Source organism: Sitophilus oryzae, unplaced genomic scaffold (genome assembly GCF_002938485.1).
Source record: "Sitophilus oryzae breed Bouriz unplaced genomic scaffold, Soryzae_2.0 scaffold_684_pilon_pilon, whole genome shotgun sequence".
Classification (NCBI taxonomy): Eukaryota; Metazoa; Arthropoda; class Insecta; order Coleoptera; family Curculionidae; genus Sitophilus; species Sitophilus oryzae.
In genome coordinates, this window is record NW_022147289.1 from 3,142,075 (window position 1) to 3,165,562 (window position 23,488).

General features: G+C 34.2%; 1 protein-coding gene across 2 annotated transcripts in view; it reads left to right on the forward strand.

Moving 5' to 3' along the window:
- LOC115888137 overlaps positions 1-23,488 on the forward strand; it is a 188,070-nt gene that overhangs the window by 140,141 nt on the left and 24,441 nt on the right. For both annotated transcript variants that reach the window (XM_030907726.1, XM_030907727.1), the window contains exons 3-5: positions 14,934-15,042; positions 16,905-17,015; positions 22,385-22,617. In XM_030907726.1, coding sequence (XP_030763586.1) covers positions 14,934-15,042; positions 16,905-17,015; positions 22,385-22,617 — 453 coding nt within the window. The remainder of the gene's footprint in view (positions 1-14,933; positions 15,043-16,904; positions 17,016-22,384; positions 22,618-23,488) is intronic.

A 23,488-nucleotide genomic window follows, 5' to 3' on the forward strand; every position in this document is an offset into this window, starting at 1 on the left:
ACGAAAGTTTTATTTTAATTTTTTTTATTTTTTGAAATAGGTAATAGATTTAATTAAGAAGCGAAAGAATAAATAAAAATCAGCAAAATTTTAACAGAGCTGGTACAAATTTAAGCACTTGACAACGCTGTTTCCGATACGCTTCAATCTTCAGTCTATCCGGCAAAAAAAATATATGAAAGGAAAAGTGTGTATTGTCGTCTATTCATTTACATGATATAATATTTTATGTAAACAGAAGAGAAACGGAAGGGAGTTGATATGGAAGGTATACTCAGAAAATCAACCTTTTGGTGGACGGACTGAAGCGTATCGGAAACAGCGTTGACAAGTTCTTACATTTGTACCAGCTGTGCTAACATTTGGCTGATATTTATTTATTCTTTCACCTCTTAATTAAATCTATTACCTTTTTCAAAATATACAAATATTTAAAATAAAACTTTCATAATGATATAAATTGTATAATAAAAATATGGAACTGATACGGGACGGAAGCGTGAATACAATCAAAAATACGGAACGTATATGGAATGGAAACGAAAGGTATAGTGAGAGTCAACCTTAAAATGGAATTTGGTATGTCGATAGATTGGAACAAGACCAACTTGACCGTGTACGACGTGTTATTGTGACAGTTAATTTTGAAACGTCAAAAGTTGATGTCGTCCGATCCCGACCAAATTTGGTGGATAGGCTACGTGAGCGACGGTGCACACGGTCCCACACTCCAAAGTTTGATACGACGTTTCGTTTACGTTTTCATGAGGGTGAGACTAACGATTTCATATATTTTATTTTTCGCCAGAAACTGTTCAGTTTATTAGAATAAATATGTATAAATGCAAAAAAAAAAACCTTTTTCTTGAAAGCAGTACCACAATTTTATAAAACGGGCCATTAAAATACTATAGATAACGCAAACGACGCCTCGCGAATTGAAACGATATTCTATTGATCTGACGTCACCCGCCGTTCTCGTCGACGCGCGATGGCCAGCAGCAGCCAGACGTGTTCCGTTTATGTACGTATTTAGGTGGCGTACTAAGACATTTTTGTTGCTTTTAGCGTTGATTGAAGGAGCTTTTTATGCTTTTTTGTGCAGTTATTATTTGTATGTGTTGTGTGTTCTGAGAATTTTTTAAGTAATGGCAGATTCCGGGTTTGTAAAAGCACAATCAGATAACTTGCCAAAAGTCGATGCTTTTATGTTGGCTGCTTTTATATATACAAATTCCCAATTTATTGGTGCTGAATTACGAGGAAAAAAACAGTATGTAACGTTTATTCTTTGTAGTACTGAGGCATATTTAAGTATAAGTAGGTACCTACTGTTACGAACTTTTATATAGTTATAAATTAATGTTATAAACTTATTTTTCAGATCAGGTAGGGAGACGTATGGAGATAATGCTGTAGGTTATGTAGAAGTGAAGAGAGACAAAAATATTTGTTTAGTACGTGGAAAAATAACTCCAGAGCATAGCGTGAGAAAAAAAGTTTTTTTTTATATATTGACACCCCCTTACCCTTGTTATTTTTAAAGATTGTTTTTTTACGAAACTATAGGAAATAAATTGTTTATCAGTAATGAAAATATTATACAAGGTGTCTCATAAGCAAACGCTAAAATTAAGTTACTTTTTTAAGTGAAACACCCTATATATTTTTGGAGTCTTCGGAAATTTCTAGATATTCTAGATATATTTCATGTATAATATCCTATACCTATCTTCAAATGTTTACGAAATATTGACAGTTGAAAAGCGAAAAATACCTACAATTTTCTGGACCACCTTTTTTGAGACACCCTGTATAACTAGAATTAATTTTAAAAGAGAGTATATGAAAAACCATGCAACTTTTTTATTTAATGTTTTCTTTTAAAACTTGCAATTACGGCTGTATGTGGGTGTCAAGATATAATGAATAACCCTGTACACATTCAAATTTTATATACCTATGTAAGACAATATACAATATACATAAATATATGAACTTACATCAAAATGATCTTCACAACAATAAATCGTAAAAATAGAGGATAATTTAACGTTTTTCTTTTCATCTCTTCTCATGGCCTTGGACCATTTTTTTCTGTTTTTGCTCATCCATTACTATTTATAAATATCACTAATTACTCATTATGTATTAATTAACACAAATAACTAAAATTTTAACTCGGATTCAACAGCGTTTAAAAGCAAACTGTGTAAAATAAACACGCGTCTGGCTCCACTCAACCAGAAGAACGGCGGGTGACGTCACAGCGGCAAGGCGCTGTAGAGAGCGTTTGCCCGGCCATTTAAATTAACAATATTTAATTATTTTATATTAGAGGCATTTCTTAACCGATATCAACGATTTTTTTTTGTTCAATTTGTAATTATATGAACTATTTTTAAAACCATTATTTAAAAACATGCATTTTCCTCATTGGGGACCGGCTACATGATGACGCCCTCGACGCGACGTTTCGAACCGATCCCTCTAAATGGACGAAATCATCAGAATTTTTCCTAATTATGGGTCGATTGGAACCAAACTTGGCACGAGGACGGACGGGTATACAGACACACGGAAATAAGAAGTTCCACTTCAAATATGCGTACGCATAGTGCACACACAATTTTTTTTTCGAAAATGCCCCCATTTATTTAATTTCTATTTTATTCCATCTGGATGATACTGAATATTACAAAAACTGAAACGATTTATATAGGGTGAGTTTCCTACGATGTTCTCTATGGGTATCTCGGAAAGTAGGTACTGGAGATAGGAGTCGGTTAAATGGGACAATAATTGCAGTTTTATGGGGTCGTAAATATGCGCCTTTCAGATTTTTGAAAAAGTTCAGGGCTTACTAGATATTTTCATTTATTTAGAATTTATTATAATCTATTTTAGACAAAAAGTTTTCAGATAAAAGTTGTAGATAATCACATCCATAATGAGTTTGTGTTCTCCAATTTTTTCTAAAGTCTGTAATTTTTGACTAATGACACAAACATATGTGTTTTTAATGGAAACCATAGAAAATGTTCAAAAAATCCGCCATTGTTTTGAGTACATAAATACATCTTTTTAAAACTGAATTACTACTAAAACTGGTCGACTTAATTAAACTTCTGCCGTACCGCCTCTTGTTAAAACCTCTTGTAAACCTTGTTGTCAACCATATCGCATAAAAAAAATAAAATGGATAGGTCGGGTGATCGAGGAGGTCCATGCAATGGGTCTCTTTCCTATCCCTGAGTTTGCATAATTATGATATAAATAATTTTTAACATTTTTTTTATTATTGGGGGGGGGGTCCCTCCCAATAATCCTCCACGCTTTTCTTCATTTGAAAAATTCATATTTACAATTTTTATTTATTTTAATTTACAAAGTTTGGAAGTGACAGTTTCACATTTCACGACGATTGATCTTGTTTCCATGGCTAACTAAGTGAAATTGTTTAAAAATTATAAGAATTGGCTATATCTCAGTAAATATTATAGCTTATATCGCTGAAAAGCTTAAAAAATGGCGCTTTTTATGAAGTCGTGGCAGCCAACTATGGTGTCCATTTAAAAAAACATATGTTTGTGTCATACGTTAAAAATTACAGGCTTTAGAATGCAACAATGGAGAACATAAAATCGGAGAACACAAAACCGGAGAACACAAACTCATTAGGGATGTGATTATCTACAACTTTTATCTGAAAACTTTTTGTCTAAAATAGATTATAATGGAACTAGGGACAATTTTTAAAATACCCTAAATTTGTTTTCTTCGAAATATCTAGTAAGCCATGAACATTTTCAAAAATCTGTAAGGCGCATATTTATGATCCCACAAAAATGCAATTCTTTCCTCGTTTAACCGACTCTCTATCTCCAGTAGTTTCCGAGGTACCAACAGAGAACATCGTAGGAAACTCACCCTGTATATATCTTTATATCTTTAATTTATAGCCGTTATACTCCTACATTATTCGAGTCGACAATTGGTAAAATATCTCATTAATGCACTTGTTTAAATTGATCTCGGAATTCGGTAGCCGCAGATGCCGAACGAACTGTAAAATCGAAATGGTGGTCATAAACATGAAGCAGTTAAGTTTGTTTTATATATTTTCTATTCAATCGAATTATCCAGACTTTTATTGAGATTACTGCGGGTTTTAAGTGTTATAGCTCAATACGTTGGAAGTATCTGCGTGGACAGTTTGAATTAAACGACAACAATAATTGAAAGATAGAAAATTTAAACTCGCCAGAGACTATAAAATGTGATTATCCCATTTAAGAAATGTGCATTCTTACTATAATTAAAGAAATATAAACTAAAACTAAATTTTCCGATATAATTCAATCAACTTTAGAACCAATTTCTAATTGCTTGCTGGTCCTATAATATAGCTGCTATAATAAAAAAAACTTAGGAATTTTGTTTAAGTAAAAATTTTATATATGTACTTGGAGGCATTGTAGGAAGATATCTAAATTTTACAGGGTGGCTCAAAAAATATAATTGGATATGGATGATTTTTTTTTAATGGAATAACCTCTATATTATTGCGTTTTTCGCTTTCTTTCTGATTACTTTACAAAATCTTAAGATATTATTAAATTTGTTTTGATAGTTTCAGAGATATTAATTAATAAATTAAATCCTTTAAACAATATTAAATAAACAAGAAACGCTCTGAAATCAAAACTATATTAGCTATTTACTATGGTTGGTACTTACTTTTCTATAAATCTCGTAATATCAAATCAAAACCACAAAATTTCACGCCAGACTTACTAAAATCTAAAATATTTTTACATGGTTTTTTTTAGTGGAACACCCTGTATATTATTTAATTGTCGGATACAAAATTAAAAAGCGAGTAACAGCGAGTACAGCAAGTAAAGACTAAAAAAAACTCTGGTAAGTACCTGCAACTTACCTCTAGAAAGTAAGCAAAGTTTTGATTTCACGACACATCTTGTAGTTTTAATATCTTTTTTATTTATTTATATCTCTGAAATTATTGAAACAAATTTAATAATATTTTGGGACGATGTAAAGTGATTAAAAAGGAAGCCGAAAATGCAATAACATACAGGGTGTTTAATGAATAAAATTACTAGGCCCTTTATGTCCCTTAAGTGCTGTTAAGAAAGTGAGTTTTATTAATGTAAACAATAGCTTTTATAATTAATTTATTTTGTTCCCTAAAATATTTTGATTAAAAGAAAACATGTAAAAGTGGGCAACACTGTGCCGGTCAAACTTAATCACGTGACTAAAAGTTTATTTGGTATTAACTGTAGGTCCTAGTACATACTTTTATAGGGGAGATATGCATTTAAAAAAAATCCTAATATGTACAGGGTGGTCGAAGTTGGCCTGTTTTAACAGAGAAAACCGATTTCCTGACTAGATAGAGCAAAATCGACATATATGTAATGTCATGGGCTTCATTTCTAAGACACGTTTAATGGGGTAAACCGCCTGTCGATATTTTCACTGCCAACTGAGATACGGGGTCTATTTGAATTTTTTACCATTTGGAAAATTGCCCATAACTTTTGTATATGTCGGAATAATACATTCCTGTAAAAACGTTTTTAAGGCACCTTTTTAAGCAAAATCCAGTGGCGTAGTCAGTTTATTTCTATATTTGCTCTTTTTGTCAGAAATAATAAAAAATATAATTTTTTAAATGGAAATCATAGTTGGTTATGAACTTAAAAAAAATGCTAGCGTTTAACCCTTTCCAACGATATAAAGTTATGTGTATTTAGTTCGACAAATGAGAGAAATATTTGGTTTTTTATCTTTGTATCGAAGGGGGTCTTGATTTTGTGTTGACCTAGTTACCTAATTATTTTTTATCACAATTTAATAATAGTTTTTTTTCTATATTATTATTTATCTGCATAATTAAAGACGCCCAGGGTTACAACTGAACTATTTTCGGAGAATTTAGAGAGAATTGGATTGGAACAAGGGGCCTATATCTTCGCCTGCTAGGTCCTGTGATTTAACTCCTTTCTGGACTTTTTATGGGGGAAATTAAAAGACCTTATATATAAGGGGAGAACCATTATTGGGACGAGAGAAGAATTTCAGAAGGCTACTAGGTAAGCTTTTGGACTTATTACACCAGTTCGCCTAATAAATTACTGTAACTCACTCAACTTTTCGTCACTCAAAAAATACGTTTTTTTAGTTTTGTTCTTTGTTTAGTTAAAATAGTTAGGCAAGTAAGTCAACAGAAAATCTAGGCCCGCTTCGATATAAAGATAAAAAATTTAATATTTCTCTCATTCTTAGAAATAGATATCCATTACTTTGTATCGTTGGAAAGAGTTAAACGCCAGCATTTTTTTTAAGTTCATAGACACCTATGATTTCCATTAAAAAAAATGTATTTTATATTATTTCTGACAAAAAGAGCAAGCATAGAAAAAAACTGACTACGCCACTGGATTGTGCTTAAAAAAGTGCCCTAATGACGTTTTTACAGAATTTTATTATTCCGCGAAATAAAAAAGTTATGGTCAATTTTCCAAATGGTAAAAAATTCAAAAAGACCCCGTATCTTAGTTAGCAGTGAAAATATCAATAAACGGTTTGCGCCATTAGTGTCTCAGAAATCGAGCCCATGACATTTATGTCGGTTTTGCTCTATCTAGTCAGTAAATAGATTTTCTCTGTTAAAACATACCAATTTCGACCACCCTGTACACTGTTGCATTTCCGTTTAATTTTAAATATAGTGATGTAGCATCTGTCCATAAACGTCTTGTCCGTCACTATCAAGACGCCCTTATGTTTACTTATTTCTTTGAGTGCCAAACACAACACACAAACCAAACACTTATCATTTTTTGCACTATTTAACTTTTCATTGACACATAAAAGCCTCGACCAGTTGTCCCCGAAAAAAGGACCGTAACTTTTTAAATAAATAAGTTAAATCAAATTCGAACGTCAAACAAGAGTTAAGTAGCCAGATGAAAGAAACATCTTGTACGGCATTCGCAGGTCAAAGACCAACAGCTTTTACGACCCAATTAGTTTATTTGTCAGTCCGTCTGCTTACCTCGAATCAGTTGCATTCTTTAAGAACTTAATAACTTAATCCGTCATGTCATTGCATTTGCATTAACGAGAAATGACAATAAAATCGATAACGTAAATACCGCGACAAAATATTAATAATGTAAAGTGTCATATTAACATAAGGCACCAACCTGCAAAGTAAATTTATTGATGATATTTTCAAAAATTATATGCTTTCGGAATTTTTCCATCAGTAAAAAGTTCTATCTGAACATATACACATGGCCAAAATTATTGCATATATCGTTTAAAAATATACGGAAATTAAAGAATTTTTTTTTTATAGATAGCTTTGATAATCTGTAATAAACATTTTAAATTTTTAAAATGGATATGGTAAACAATGTTTACCGTTCAGATCCAATATTATTACAAATTCTTGCACATTTCGATTTGTGGTCTCTTGGGTTTCAGAAGAAATTTGACCATTGTTTTGGCCTTAAAATACCTAGAAACATTATTTCACAGTTTAATAGAGTCAGAATAGTCACACTGTCTCAACAGGGCTACCGGTAAGTCGCAATAGCTGAAATTTTGATTTAACCAAAGCGATGTTTCGCGAATATTAAAAAAATCAGGGAGACAAACGAGGTTACAGACCGGCCTGGAAGAGGTAGAAAGAGAGTTATTACTGCTGTACAAGACCGTCAACTATCCCTAATTACACGACGCAATCCCCTGCTTTCTACTGCTATTAAAAATGAGTTAGCTCGCCGTGAAGGAGTAAATGTTTCAAGAAAGACCATAGCAAGAAGACTCCATGGCAGAGGAATACATTTAAGGAGGCCTCTACGTGTTCCGAAGCTTAATTTACAGCACAAAATTACGCGACTACAGTGAGCTAAGGAGATAAGAGCAAATGGAGCTAATTGGAATTTCGTCATATTTAGTGATGAAACAAGAATAGGCCTAGTGTCAGACTCGCGACGAACTTTGGTCTGGAGAGCATCTGGAAGACGAGCACGCTTAAATGCAGCTCAACCCCGTGTCCCGTTTCAAGGGGGAAGCATAATGGTATGGGCAGGTATAATGCACGGAGCTCGAACTCCTCTTGTTTTTATTGATGGCACAATGACACGTGCCTCATATCTTAGAGACGTTTTAGAGCCTATTGTGCGTCCATTTCGAGGGACAGTGGGGGATAAATTTGTTTAGATGGACGATAATGCTCCTCCCCATCGCACTTTAGCGGTTCGCGAATTTTGTGAGGAAGAGGGTATAAGAAAACTGTGGTGGCCACCGATGTCTCCAGATATGAATGTGATCGAGCATGCTTGGGACATGCTAAAACGCCATATTGCCAAAAGGAATGATCCCCCCGTACCTTAGCTTTTTTCAACAAACTTCTTGTCAACAAAACTATCTTTGAATTTATTGTCTAGATAGTTAGAGCCACAGTACATGATGTCATGTAAAATAACTTAAAACTTTTTGTTTTGTTTTGTTATCATTGTTACAAGCACAGTCTATTGATAACCAGGCTGCCGACTTTAGTAGAAACATAGTAGAACAACAGATTATACAGATTATAAACGTTGTTTTTTCTTTATTCTTTTTCGTGGTTCCAATTTTCGGAATCGGGTACTAGTTAGGTTACTAGTTTGCACACATAGCACGACCACTTATGGCCTCTAAAATTGTGCACAGCGCATGACCGGCACAGTTATTAGAAAGATATCGGAAAACCGAAGAACGTCATGCAGTATTTACGCGTACCTTATCAAGGTTACGATTTACGATATGCGCGAGTCAATTTTTAACGCAACACCCGCTAATAACGTTACCGCCTGACGTAATTTGCGGATCAATTACACCAAGCGCTATTTCTAAATAACGTTTAAAAATTGCTTAAATGGACATGTGGTAATTTATTAGGTAATTTGATATTTAAGTAGCTGGGATTAGTTTTAATTAAATAAATATGGTACAAAATATGGATTCCACCTCTTCCAATATTAAAGAACCTATTAAGAGGCTTAGGTTTACAGCAGATGACGACTTAGCCCTTCTAAGAGAATTTGTTGCTTGTTGCCCTAAACCCACTGGCAGACGTTGAACAATAAAGCACTGGAAATAAGCACTTTAGCCCTTTAGTTTTAAAATAGGTACCTAGTAAACAAAACAATTTCAAAGTTTTAAATTCAAACTTAGGTTAAGTTTAAATAACGGACGCTACGCGAACAGAATTCTTTCCGATCCGATAACTATAAATGAAGAGAGTTAATACCACCTCACGTAAAGGAAATAACACCTGGCCTTAAAATTGACAAAAAAAATAAAAAAAAATAATACTAAAATTTAAAAAAATTATTATTTTAATTATTTTTTACTAAAATTTTAAATTGAGTTTTTTATTTTAGGAGCTACAGATGCCCGACGCACTGTTGGCGAACCCTGATGTATATGACAAAAATACATATAATGATAAAGCCATGCAATATTTCATATTCGAGGTACAGAATACAAATCGAAAGTGAACTTAACCAACAGCGTCTGCAGATTGGTATCGATGCGTTAGAACATAGTTATTGGAAACGGTGCGGATTTCTTTGGCAAGGCAGCACGACCCGTTGCGCCCCATTCAATGCGTGCAAATACAAGAACGCAATCTGCGATCGCGGCCAGAGCTATAATAAAGGCGAACCGCGACGGCCGTAAATATTGCGCGGCCTGTAATAAAACGCGGAGACATATTGGAACCCTACATTATCGCTGAAGCGCTAGTAATCGCGCCGAGGAACCAAGAGTGAGGCTTCATTTGCATGGACAAGAAAGGAAGACATAAATATGTGAAAGAGGATTATTAAAAATTATGAGATTGTGTCGGAATGCTGAAGTATGCCTAACCGTGCGTTTGGGTGACTAATCCACTCCTGCTTTTATAATTTTTTTATTTAATTAAATAATTCCTGATATACCTTTTCTTTTCTAGCCACAGACACTGTAAGAGGCTTTTCTTAATCCAGGCCCAGACAGTGTACGGGTAGATTGTTCACATCTGAAGACATGGACACCTCTCATTGTGAGAGAAATATAATAATTTTCTTACTCTAAAGTTACTTACTTTTAACCACATATTCTTTTGGTTTTGAGTATGCGTGTCACTTACTGCACTTATTCTTATTCACGTACACATGCTAACAGTCAGAGCACCAGTTTCGATCGTTTTTTGAACGAAGCTTCAATGGAGCTCAGTATCTTACTTGTTACACAACATAAGGTAAGAGAATATCTAGGAAATTACCCAGATTTTCATGCAAATGATCGTAGGGGTAAAACATAGTAGAGCAGTTCACTTCGCGGTGATTCTCGCCACTCGTACTAACCATTCACATCGTGAGACAACACTAATATATTCTGAGACAAATTTATGCATCAAAATATATTGGAGCAAATAGATAGATAATTTGTTTTAATAACGGTAGATAATATTGAACTTTTAACTAACTCTGAGCGTGGGGTAGGTGGATAAAGATCTTGCTCCGCGTTCATAACGGATTCAAATATAAATAAGGAAGGAAGAGTTAATATTTTTAATTTTGTAAAAAAGTCTTGGCAATATGGTAAATTAAATTGGCTAATCCTCGAAGGTAACCCGAGAATATTTAGTTTTAATCATTGTCTAATATTATTAATTACTTTATACTAAAATAAATAAAACAGTGACTAACTAGCGGTCTGTTATTTATCGGCTTATAATCTACGGTATTGCGCCTCTTGAACAAAATATACACAGAATTATTTAAAAAATCTTCTAATTATTTATTATTTCTGGTTATGGTAAAGGTAAAGTAACATTTAAACTGTAGTCTGTAGCAAAGTTTAGTTTACTAATTTTTGGTTTTGCTTTTCTAGTTTTAATTGTCTAAATCCCTGTAAAAGCATCGTTTAAAAATTTCTCTTATGAACAATAAAAGAACATTGCTTTTAAACAATGTCCGTGGACCATACTTTTGTTGACATCGGGTCAAATAATAATTTTCTTAAGGGGATATATTGATAATGTTACCAGTATTACTCATCAAGCAATATTACTCTTATATTAATCAATTAAGGCTGTAAACAAACATATCATATACAATTTTATATACTAATTCATTATAATAAAATTAAATCATAAAAATATTGTAATTCAATTTCTGCAGTTTAAGTGAAAAGTTTTGTTCGTAACCTAAATATCTACTACACATATAATAAACGCGTTTTGAAATATTAATATTCTGTATAACAGTAGTATTGTTTGAAGAGTAATACTGGCAACAACATCAATATATCATGCTGATTGGGAAAATCTGAATCAAATTTCCAGAAATATTTCGTTAAACATTTTGAGGATAGTGTAGAGGCTGTTTAGCAGAGTGTTTAAGTAGTTGTTATAAAAGTTTTTATCAAAACTATAAAGAGGAATGATCTGGTACGGATACATTCATAAAATAGAGAACACAGAGAGTAGGTATCAGAAAACGAATAAAAAAAGAGTTGACAGCTAGAAAGCATAAAGCATTATTAACACACGCAATAAGTATCGTACGTTAACATAACGTTAAATAGAGTTATAGACCAATAACTACTAAACTTAACTTCGGAAATCGAATGTTTTATGTTTCCTCCTCTTGAAAATCGCTTCAGATAAGAAAGGTGTATTATTCTCGTAACTCTATCTTTCGCTATTTATAACGTAGCCTAATTGAGCCCGTAGCAGATGCGTAAAGCGTTCCAACACTTTCTTAAGGCTATTATTGCCTTAGATTATTGCCAGTACTCGCGTCGGTGTTTTACATTACGTCCGATTTATTTTCTAACGGTTATCGCTTTACTGGAACAAAATATGAAGTGCGACGGTGTGAAATCGATATAACACGAGTCAATGGGTTGTAGAAAATTTTATAATTAAGGCGTTAGAATGTTATTTAATAAATTCAAATACTGTGTTGTATATGAAGAATGTACTAGAGATGAGCAACAAATCGCAAACTGCGATTCAATCGCAGAGATTTTAAAATGGCAATCGCAACGTGCAACGCGCGACTGGCTCTCATAGAAAACTGCGACTGCGATTTTTTCTATTTGCGAGTTTTAATTTAGGCAACCAATATTACAATAGTTGCGAGTAGCGATTTTACTGCCATAAATAAATAAATGCCTTTATGTCAAAAAATTTTACAATTTGTAGACAAAAGTAAAGTAAACAAACAAAAGAGAATACAACACAAGTATACAAATTACATTGTCAGTCTTAAGCTACACGCACACTGGTGCGATCACGGCCGCGATCACGATCACGATCAGGGCAGCGATAACATGAGCGATCATTCTAGCACACACCAACGCGTTCACATTCACCGCCATACCTATATGTAGTGAGCTATCCTGTAGGTATACATAGGTACAAATTAAAAATGTAAATTATGTAGGTATCCCGAAAAAAAAACATTCTTAAATATTTACCTACAATATTTAAACTTAAACAATATAAATGTATACATACATACAACTACTATTATTAATTATTATGTACTATCCAATCCAATTGCAACTCCAATTTTGTCTCAATCTTTTTATTTTTAATTCTACTATTTTTATAACTTGGATCGGATAAATCATATAGAATTTTGTGTATTTTTACAGCCACTGGCAAGTTTAGCTCCTTAGAAATTTAAAAAAGGCATCCATTTTTCTCAAAGCCGAGTCTTTTTTCTACCTTTTTTAAGTTTAGCTCCTTAGAAACAGATCTTAATGCAAAACAGAGCTTAATTTTTTCGACAAAGCGTCGATATGCATGTCCAATTTTAAAGAATTGTCTAAGCCCTAAGAATTTTACAGATTTTACGACGTCAATGGTGATGTTGTTAAGTACAAAAGGCTGCAGCGAGTTTTTATACGACAAAGCTTTAGTTTTAGAAATGTTGAGACTCAGGAGGTTCGAATCGCACCAAGATTTAATGATGATTAAGTCATTTGATGTAATCCTATGAAGTGCCGTGATGTCCTTGTTGCTCCAAGTGAAGCTAGTGTCGTCCGCAAAAAGAGATATTTTACCACTAATGTTTATGTTAGCAATGCCTAACTGAGCCTTGAGGTACTCCACATTCTATTGGCTTGCTAGAAGATAACGTGGTATCCACTCTCACAAGTTGACTTCTGTTGCTCAGATATGACTTAAACCATTCGAGAGATGTTCCTTTGAACCCATAGTGCTGCAGTTTATTAATTAGGATCTTATGATTTACACAGTCGAACGCCTTAGAAAAATCACAGAAAATTGTTGCTGTAGAATGATGGTTATTTAGGCTGGAGTAAACTTTATTAAGGATTTTTGTTATCCAATAAGAACAAGGAGTATTGTAATTAGTCCAAGAAAATAGGGCCTTTAAATACAAAATTTTGGAAAATTAGAATTTTTGATATAATTACTCGCAGGTTTCAGTCACAGCGATTTAAATTCGCAATCGCAGTTTTAATTGCGATTGGAGAATCACACTTAAGCTCATCGCATTATGTAATAGGAGTATTTTGTGTTTTAAACAATCCTATATTAATATTTTGTTACACCGCTGTAAATTTACAGTGGTGTAAGGTTACATAGTATGTAAGACCGGGTTTTACAGTTTTATGATAATATGGTAACGCTGTACGGATGCGCTGTACGCCATAGTTACATCCTTATGTTTATACCGCAACAATTAAAATATTGATATGTCTCTGACATTGATTAACCTCAAATGTAAGGATTTACATTGGATTTACATCTGCATTCTCTAGGATGTATAGTTACAGCGAATGTAAGCACTCCTACAGCGTAATGTAAGTTACAGAACTGCTATTTAGCCACATTTTCTACATCGCGTCAAGGTTATATCGATACATCGCTTATAGCGCGTAAATGAAGATACAAAATCGTACCATTAAAAAATTTATAAACCCGGTCTTACACCCTATGTAACGTTACACCACTGTAAGTTTACAGCGGTGTAACAAAATATTACGGAATCGCTCCATTGAGCCCTTATTACTTTACTAAAGTAACACCATAAAATAATCCCTACTAAGCAGGATTGTTGCATAGAATAATACTCGTATTCACGCTTTCTTCAATCCAACAAGAATTATGGCTTAAATTATGATCTTATAAAAGGATTTATTAGCCAAATCTTATTATACACTCTTTGGGTGGTCCTCGGTATTACGGCCACTAAAACAGCTGTATATTCGGCTATTGAAACACATTTTTTTCTGAATGTTATTAATTGGGACACACTGCCCGAGTTCGGGAATTAAACATTCCAATTTAAATAGGCGTCAGTGACGTTTGACCTCTAAGGAACAACTGGGAGCTCTAAATTTGGATAGTTAGTCACTTTTAATAGAACCCAAAATGCTAAATGGGAATATACTCTTCTAGTGAAAATTAGATGGTAAAAAGAAATAGAGATTATATGATTTATTATGCTCTTTTACTGGTGTATAGGGTTTTCAAAAATGTAAAAAAGCAGTAAAAATGAAATACTTGGGCGTGTCAGATATTAATAGTGTTTGCATAGTAAGGATTAACCCTACGAAGTGGTAGAAAATGAGAAAAGAAAAAAACTGATTCGAATGCCTCAGATATTCAACAGGAATGTTAGGTGAACCCTAAAGAAGCTCTTATTCAAAATACTTAGGGATTTGGATGCTATACCAAAACTCTTAAAAAATACATTTTTGACGTGTGAAATCAATAGGTTCTAAGGTTTTGTTTAAAGTAATCAAATGGTCCAATAAGGAGTGCTTATCTTCTTGCCAGAAGTATCTTTTGTTACATTTTCTTATAAATCCCCTTGTTTCAGGAAGACGACGACTCCAATTATGAAGAGGACTTTTTCGACACTTCAAACGAAGACGACGACGACGATGATGATTTCCAGGCTGAGGAACCAACGGAAAGAACCATTCCAGGTACTCAAAACCCGTTATTATCTCAATTAAGAATATATTATCTCAACAGAGTGCGACCTCTTTAATCGGTACGACCTATTCTGATTAGCCAATACATACACTATGCATATTGTACTATATTGCGAAAAAAAATCTTATGATAGTTATTTGTTACATAAGTAAACATTAAAAAAATAACGTCAAATTGTTTTGACGATAAACATCTACCTTTTTGAGAGAAAGAATGCACATTACCATAACCATCTATCACACATTAGTTTTGGACTGATATTTTGTTGACGAACTTGCAGCTTCCTATGAAGCTCTTCAAGTTGCTTTTAGCTTTAAATATATTCAGGTTTAAACGTGTTACTCATAGAGAGAGGAATGGGAAAAACATAGCCAGGAGACACTGTGCTACGTAATTGTCAAGTCTTTAGAAGAAAGTTCCGATTATGGAGGTAGAATGTAGAATGAGTAAGAGGGGGGAGGTTAATCACTGCGATCTTAAAGATCTATTTTACCCCCCTTCCTTGAGTCATCACACAGTCTATAACCTATCATACCTCTGTTGTAGAGGGGACAGGGTATATCTCATCCTCCTCTGACAACAGTTCTTCCTCCGAGGGTACACACCCTTTCATGGTTGGAGTTTGGCCCTCCGTGCCGCTCGTCACAGTCGAGTAGCTTGCCTCCGGCTGAGGAACCCGTGAGGTGGAGGCTGGAGGATCTGTCTCCATTTTCTCCACCTCTTTAACTTGGTCTCTTCTTAGACCTGGTACCGGTGTTGTCCCGTATCTATAATAGAGGATATGTCCTTCTTTCTCTATTACCTCCTTGGATTTAAGGTCTATTCCTATTGTGAGGACCTGACCATGACTCTCCTCCCTCGAGTTGATGATTCGCCAACTCGATGTCCTTACATTGAAGTTCTGACCCTGGATAAGGCTCAGCAGGTAGGTGGTGTCTTTCCCCTTGCTCCTCGGCAGAAAGACCGTGATGGCCACCCCTTTAGGGATGTTTTCTCCCTTCATTGCAACCAGTTCAGGCCCCTGCCAATTTTTAAGCTTAGGAGCGATTTCCACCAACCAATTCGTCGATTCTTGAGATACACAATCTATGAGGATCATGCCCACCCGAAAGTGTATCCCCGCAAAACGCAGCTGACCCACATTTTGTAGACCGTTGTGTTGCGATCCGGTCGCCACTACTTCGTCCAGTATAGCCTCTTCTAGAGACGTTTGCTGGTCGGTGGTCAGAGCAACCTCTGGGAAATCCTTTGACAGCGCCGCCATTTTCACTTGTCCAGCAAAAGCGGCAAAGCTGGTGATACGTCCCTGCTTGCCTCCGGGTATTGGACGGCTTTCCATCCTGGGTTTTTTCTCTCCCTGTCAAAGAAGAGGTGAGAGGTTCTCGCTCCCTCTCTTGCTCTTTGATGGAGATGAGTCAGGTTGTTTCTTGGTTTCTTTACTCTCTCTTCGGAGGAGTGTTTTCGCTTTTGCTTCCTCTGGAGCAAGTCCTTCGTGGAGCAGTCGGAGGTATCTCCATGCTTCTGCTCCCCTAAGACCTACTCTCAGAGGATCGTCTAGCCCGCCTGGTTGACGCAGGCCGGGTAGACGAAACGGCAGCTTGTGTCACTTATTGGGTCTAGAGGTAGGCTCCAGACCCTTGCTGGAGAAGGTGGTAGCTTGTGTGCTACTTGTGGAAGTTAGGTGAGGAGGTTATGGAGGTAACATTCCGACTATAATATCGCAATTAGGGTGTTATTGGACGTTCCGATTACCGTGTGTTTCGATTAAAGAGGTTGAACTGTATTTAGAAATTGTCGTTGCTTGTATCTAAAAATGGGATTTTGCTATATTCAAGATATTTTATTTTTACAGTGGCAAAACAATACTCCAGCATGTCTGAATACAAATGGGATCAGTTTGGTACAAGACAAGGTGTGACGGAGGCGAGGAACCGTCAACTGAATATCAGAAAAAATAGTGAAGGTAAGATTCGCTTCCATTTATCACTTGGTATTATTAGACTTAATATTTATTATTACCATATAAAATCTAAAATAAAATTTAAGACTGAACATCATCAGAGTTGGACGACGTCGACGCGATGTCGAGAATGTCACGTCGACAATTTAATTGTTGACACGTCAACTAAGGTGTCGACAGTTGTTAATAATTTAGTACAAAATTTATAGCTACTGTTAAAATAAAACATTATATGATTAAAACTTAAAACATTAGAAATTAGTGTGTAGAAGTTGATTTATTTATAATAACTACGATTAATATTATGGTGCGTTTAGACTTGAGGACGCACGCACTGATCCTCCGCGAATGCTCAAGTGTAAACGGCTGTGCGCGCACGCTCACTCCGAATCGTCTGTGCGCGAGCAGCCGCGAACGTGAGCCGTCTGGTGTCGGTTTTTGGTCCGTGCTCAAGGGGATTTTATGTGTGCGCGAACACTCAGTTTGCACCGGCAATTTGTTTTGTCTGCGTTCGTGCGTGCGTGTGTGATTTTTTTTCGTTTTCTTTATTAAAATTATGGAGTGGATCAATGAATCTTCGTTATTATTAATTGAAGAATATGAAAAGTTGCCTATATTATGGGATGTTAAACATTCTTTGTATTATTAAATAATAAAAAAACTCATAGCAAGATCTTGTAAATAAAATTAATATTGAATATGTCGATATTAATAAAATTGCTATTCTAAAATTTGTATCTTTTGTTCGTAATTTTCGGTGTTATTAAACTTTGTAAATATTCAAAGTCGGGTCTGGTCATTCTTGTAAAGTTTTTGAACTGATCATAGCCCTCCTCAGACACGAAGTTGTTGCAGTAAATTATATCGATTTCTAAAAATTTGGGTTTGCCACCAGCGACGATGTTTTCGATTTTTCTCCTTTTTAATAATTAAGCTGTGCATAACATTGACTGCAGCCGCGACTATTTCTTGGTCGTCCATTTTTTTCGCCAACACAACTCTGCTGTGCGCGCACAAATGGATCACTTCATTCATCGAAAAATAAGTTTTTAATTTGAACGGAGCCGAGAGCGCGAACGAATGCCGTGCGCGCACGCTCAGCTCGTGCGTGCTCAAGTCTAAACGCACCATTATGCATATTATTCGATGGTACACTGAGATTTCAAATTCACAATAAAAAAAGTTTATCTTTAAAAAAAATATATAAAAAATAATATCTTTAAATTGCTGACCTGGATATTATTTATTTGAATCTTTCAATTGGCTCGATTTTCCTTATTCAATATTAACTAGCGCTGATCAATATTGTTACGATGAATATAATCAGATTAAATAATTTAAAGGCTTGAAATTATTTTAAATAATAATTAAATAGTTTTGTTACTGTTAAGGTATCCAAAACAGAAAAAAAGTTTTAAGTTTGGCATATCATTGTACTCAGGAGACCGAGTTCTTTTAAAATCTGAAATAAAAAATGCAGATCCGTATTTAAAAAAATTAAGTTGGGCTCTGTACCTCACAAATTATCAGCTAATTTGAAAATCTAAAAATACTATCAGATAGCCCTAATAAAGTGGCTAAGAGAATGTGCAATTAGTTTTTTGATTTTCTAAAAAGTAACGGCAGGAAAAAATAAAATTGATTTCCAGAAAAATCCGTTTTCTCAAAAAAACTCAGCAATCCTTGAAATTTTTAAAAAAAATTTGATGGAATCTCGGTGAACATCCCAAGGAGCAATTTTGTCCTAATTTAACTATCTTCGTATCTATTACGGTTTCCGAGATACCAATGTTCGTACCTCGAATTTGTAGTATAACCCTGTATACTTTCATCCCTTATTTAAAATACATTCTGTATCTTATTAGGTATTTAAATTCACTGAAATTGATTAAACAACAACCGTTCCGGTATTACCTCACCTCATTAACTCTATTATCTCGCGAGCATCGGATAATTGCTTTGCACCTGGGGATATACAGTTCAGATCCAGCTCTAGAGCGACAACGCAACGGCTCTCTCGGACAAGCAAGACCCCACAGACGGTGCTCTTCGATTTTGAGACAAGTAATTTTATCGGAATGTAATTACGTCTCGTTTTCAAACCGCAGGATACGTAGGTACATATGTAAGTTCTTGGCTTAAATAGCGTTGTCAGAGATAATTTTGAAGCTTAGTGTGATTAAAATTAATTATTATTATATAGATTTTATCAAATAAAAAAGATCTGTTGATGCTAAACTAAACATAAAGAAATACACAGCAATATTAACATAAAAACTCCAACCTTAATAGTATTTTGAAGAGATATGAATTTCTCGTTGAATATCGGAATAATATACTGGGTGTTCCATTAAAAATATGGGAATAAGAAGAGAAGTAAGAAGACACTGAAAGAGCAATCAATCTAAAAAATAAAAATAAAAAGTTATTTAGAAAATGTATATTATAAAAATTATTATAAAAATAAAACTATACAAATAAATCTAACTATTTGTTTGCTTGGAAAACAGCACGTCATCGATAGTAATATTCTTACCTAGGCCCAAAGCCTACGCCTTGAAATTATTTTGATATAAAAGACCTTATTTTATGTGCTCGTTAGATTGACGCCATTACGTTTAAGATGCTCGAGAATCTAATTCACAAATATACAGGGTGTCTCAAAAAACATGTGCCATTTCTGGTGGGGAGATTCCTCACGTAAAAATAAGATTTATTTTCCATATCAACATAGGTTAGGTTAGGTCTGGTTTGGTTTGATTTGGTTTAAAATCATAATATTTTTTTGATTTAATACAATTTTTTTTCAAGTTCTTTAAGCGTTTCGAATGAAATTTTGAGGGTAAAACTCACTATAACTGCGACATATTAAAATATGTCGCAGTTATGTCGCATGTGTCATTTTAAAAAGGTAAAAAAGTGTCGACAGATTCACCAGGGACGTGCGTTTGGGTTATTACTGGAATATTTTTCTAAAAAAGCATGTAGGAACGCCACTGACTTTTTTTCTTTTGTTAGCGAAATAGTGTAAGCAGTTTAATGCCGATTAAAAGTTGTCTCTTGATATTTTGTCAATTTCGGCCCTTGTTGATGAGATAAACGCAATTTTAAACCTTTAATAAATTTTAATATTATTAAATTGCGAAAGTTTAACGTAGGTGCTCATTGATTCCTCATCAAAAAATATAAAAAAAAATCCTATAAACTTGGGTATAGAAATGCAGAGTTTTAGAGTTACAGGTAGGCTGGACTAATAGTAATAATAATTAATAGCGATATCCTTGTCTGCTAATAGTAATAATAAAAAAATGAACCAAACCAAACAAAAAAGTATAATAATATTGGCATAAATTAGGAAATATACCGGGTGCGTCTCAAAAGTGGCTCACCCCCTATAACTTTTTTATTTTTTCAGATAAAAAAACGAGATTTGGTATGTTAGTATATGACATAAATATATAATTATATAAGGTATATAATTTATTCATTTTATTTTTATTTTTATTTTATTAATTGTGATTAATAAAATTGCGTTTATTTCATCAAGGAAGCCGAAGCCGACAAAATATCAAGAGATAACATTTAATTAATTGGCTTTAAACGGACTATACAATTATTTTGATATGAAAAGAAAAAAAGTTAGTGGTGCACATGTTTTTTTTTGAAAAATATTCCAGTGATAACCCATATGCACGTCCCTGATGAATTTCTCTATTTTTAGCATTAACATATGTAGCACTTATAGTAACTTTTGCCCTCAAAATTTCATTCGAATTACTAAAAGCACTTGAAGGAAATTATAATAAACCGAAAGATTATTAAGACTGTAACACCCTGTAGCTACGAAACAAAGCAAAATCGGACCTATGTTAATATGAAAAATAATTCTTATTTTTACGTGAGGAATCCCGACAGATGGCACATTTTTTTGAAACACCCTGTATAAGTATTCAGTTCACAAACAAAATGTTTATATTTCTGCTTGTCCAGACTGGAAAATTCTGATATTTGTTGTGCCCGGATTTCATAGACAAATGTCCTAAAATGCCCGAATAATAGCAGTATCAGAATTAATAGAGCACCCGGACTCGGAGGATTATCCGGATTATTAAAGTTTTACTGTTCTTATTTTGTGACCTATATTTGACCTTTTTTTCAAAAATTTCTCGCATTGATTGACAACCGTACGTACGCCCAATGATTAACTGAGGGTCTCCGTTGCCATTATATTCATTTCCTCATATTTTCTTCTTAATTTCATTCGTATTGTATTCTAATCATATACGACTTTATGTCTGCTACATTATTTAACAACAATCAACTGAAAATCAGGTCAAAAAATATGATTTTTCTTGTAACGGTCGTGACAATATATATATTATGTAACAGAACAATGCCTAGAGGGGGTGTACTTCAGACATAGCTTATTCATTACCTAGTTGGAGATCTCTGGAGAATCCTAGGGAGTTAATAAATAAATAAATAAACAACGCTTTATTGTACAAAAAACCAAAATAGTTTCATCGACAAAGCATTTACATAAAAAAGAAAAGCACAAAAAAATATACAAATAATAAAAAATATCATACAATACAAATCAATTCAAAAAAAAATTATGTCATTAAAATTACAAATAAAACACATATATGGACATTTCAATACTAAACCTTTAACCAGTGTGTGAGATGATCAAAATTTTAAAATTCAAAATTGTTCATGATTAAGCATCAACAAAAAAGTCGTTTACCGCATATAGGGCTCTCTCCAGTAAGTGTGATTTCAGAGCTTTGCAAAATGCGGGAAAGAATGAAAGTGACTTGATATTCAAAGGCAGATGATTGTACATTTTTTTGGCATTGTACAGTAAATTGTAGCCTTTAATTAGTTCTGAACTCGGGGTTGGCAGATAAAGATCGTGCTCCGCATTCCTAAGTGGATAGTTGTGAGATGGCCTTTCGGGAATAGCAGATATGTGTTTGCGGATTAAGCAAATGGATTCAAAAATGAATAAGGAAGGAAGAATCAGTATTATGCAATTTTTAAAGAAATTCTAGCAGTGAGTTTTACGGTTCAGTCCCGTCAATATCGAACTTCTGCTCTCTTTTGAAGTTTGAAAATACGATCAAATTTTGTCGCACAGCAAGTACCCCAAAATGGAAGGGCATAACGAAGATGCGACTCAAAAAGGGCATAATAGACTATTCTAGAGGTTGATAAGTTAAGTTCCTTAGAAACTGATCTTAGCGCAAAACATAGAGTTGTTAGTCATAGATTGTATCACCTCTAAATTACCGTTTTAGAACGATATATTACTTAACGTATATTACTTAAATATCTATTTTTTAATTTTCATATCAATCATTTATTTTCAGAAAGCCGAGCGCGAGCAGCTGTAGAACATTACATTCGAGTCAAGAACACGGGATCCTGCAGGAATCCTATCCCGAAAGTCATTCCAGTACAACAGGAGTATCCTAACCCGGCAGTTACCTACACTCCTCACTGCACGGTACTTTACAGGTGCGCAGAGGATACAGGGTGTTGTAGACACGACGGCGCTACCTGTCAGTACAAGGATAGAGTGGAAATACCGCTATATTTCTATGTAAGTTTATGTGAGTTTTTAACAATTTTAAGAAGAGAGTTTTTCAAATATGAATAATAAAAAGATGTCAATTTATCATTATTAAATATCATGCAAATGTGCATAATGCTGATAAAAAGGAATACACAGCGGAAGCATCTTAGGGTATAATATGTTTATAGGAACTCTTTGTTTTATTTTTATCTGTGTACAATCAACACCCAAAGTTTTGTATACTATTTTTTTACACCCTGTATACACGGTGTCCCATATGAGAATGCACACTACATCAAATTTGTAAACCAGAATATAATAGAAATCTAAAAAAATATATACTCTGTGACAAAGAAAATACCACATCCCTTAATTGCAAATATTTACATTATATTAATATTTTGGGATGTACTTGGTATCAATATGAATAATAATAAATAATATTTTCTTGCCTTTGCTTGTCGTAAAGGGAGGAACCAAGCTCCACTCCCACAACCGGTTTCTGGGCCTACCCTTCATCAGGTGGGCTGTCCAGGGGCTGGTTCTCACCGATACGGTAAGCAAAACCTTTTCTATATCAACAGACAATGTCGTAAAGTGTCGGTGAGATATTAGTGCATAGTCAAAAGATATAGTAAAGAACGTAGTAACCCGGTAAAGAACGTTTTTCGGCCCGCTCAAGAAAATATTATTTATTTATACACTAAAGCTGTAAGTATTTTGTTGAGCGGGCCGAAAAACGTTCTTTAGCATCTTTTGACGGGAGATGCACTAATATCTCACCGACACTTTACGACATCGTCTGTTGATATAGAAAAGGTTTTGCTTGCCGTATCGGTGAGAACCAGCCCCTGGACAGCCCACCTGATGAAGGGTATGCCTAGAAACCGGTTGTGGG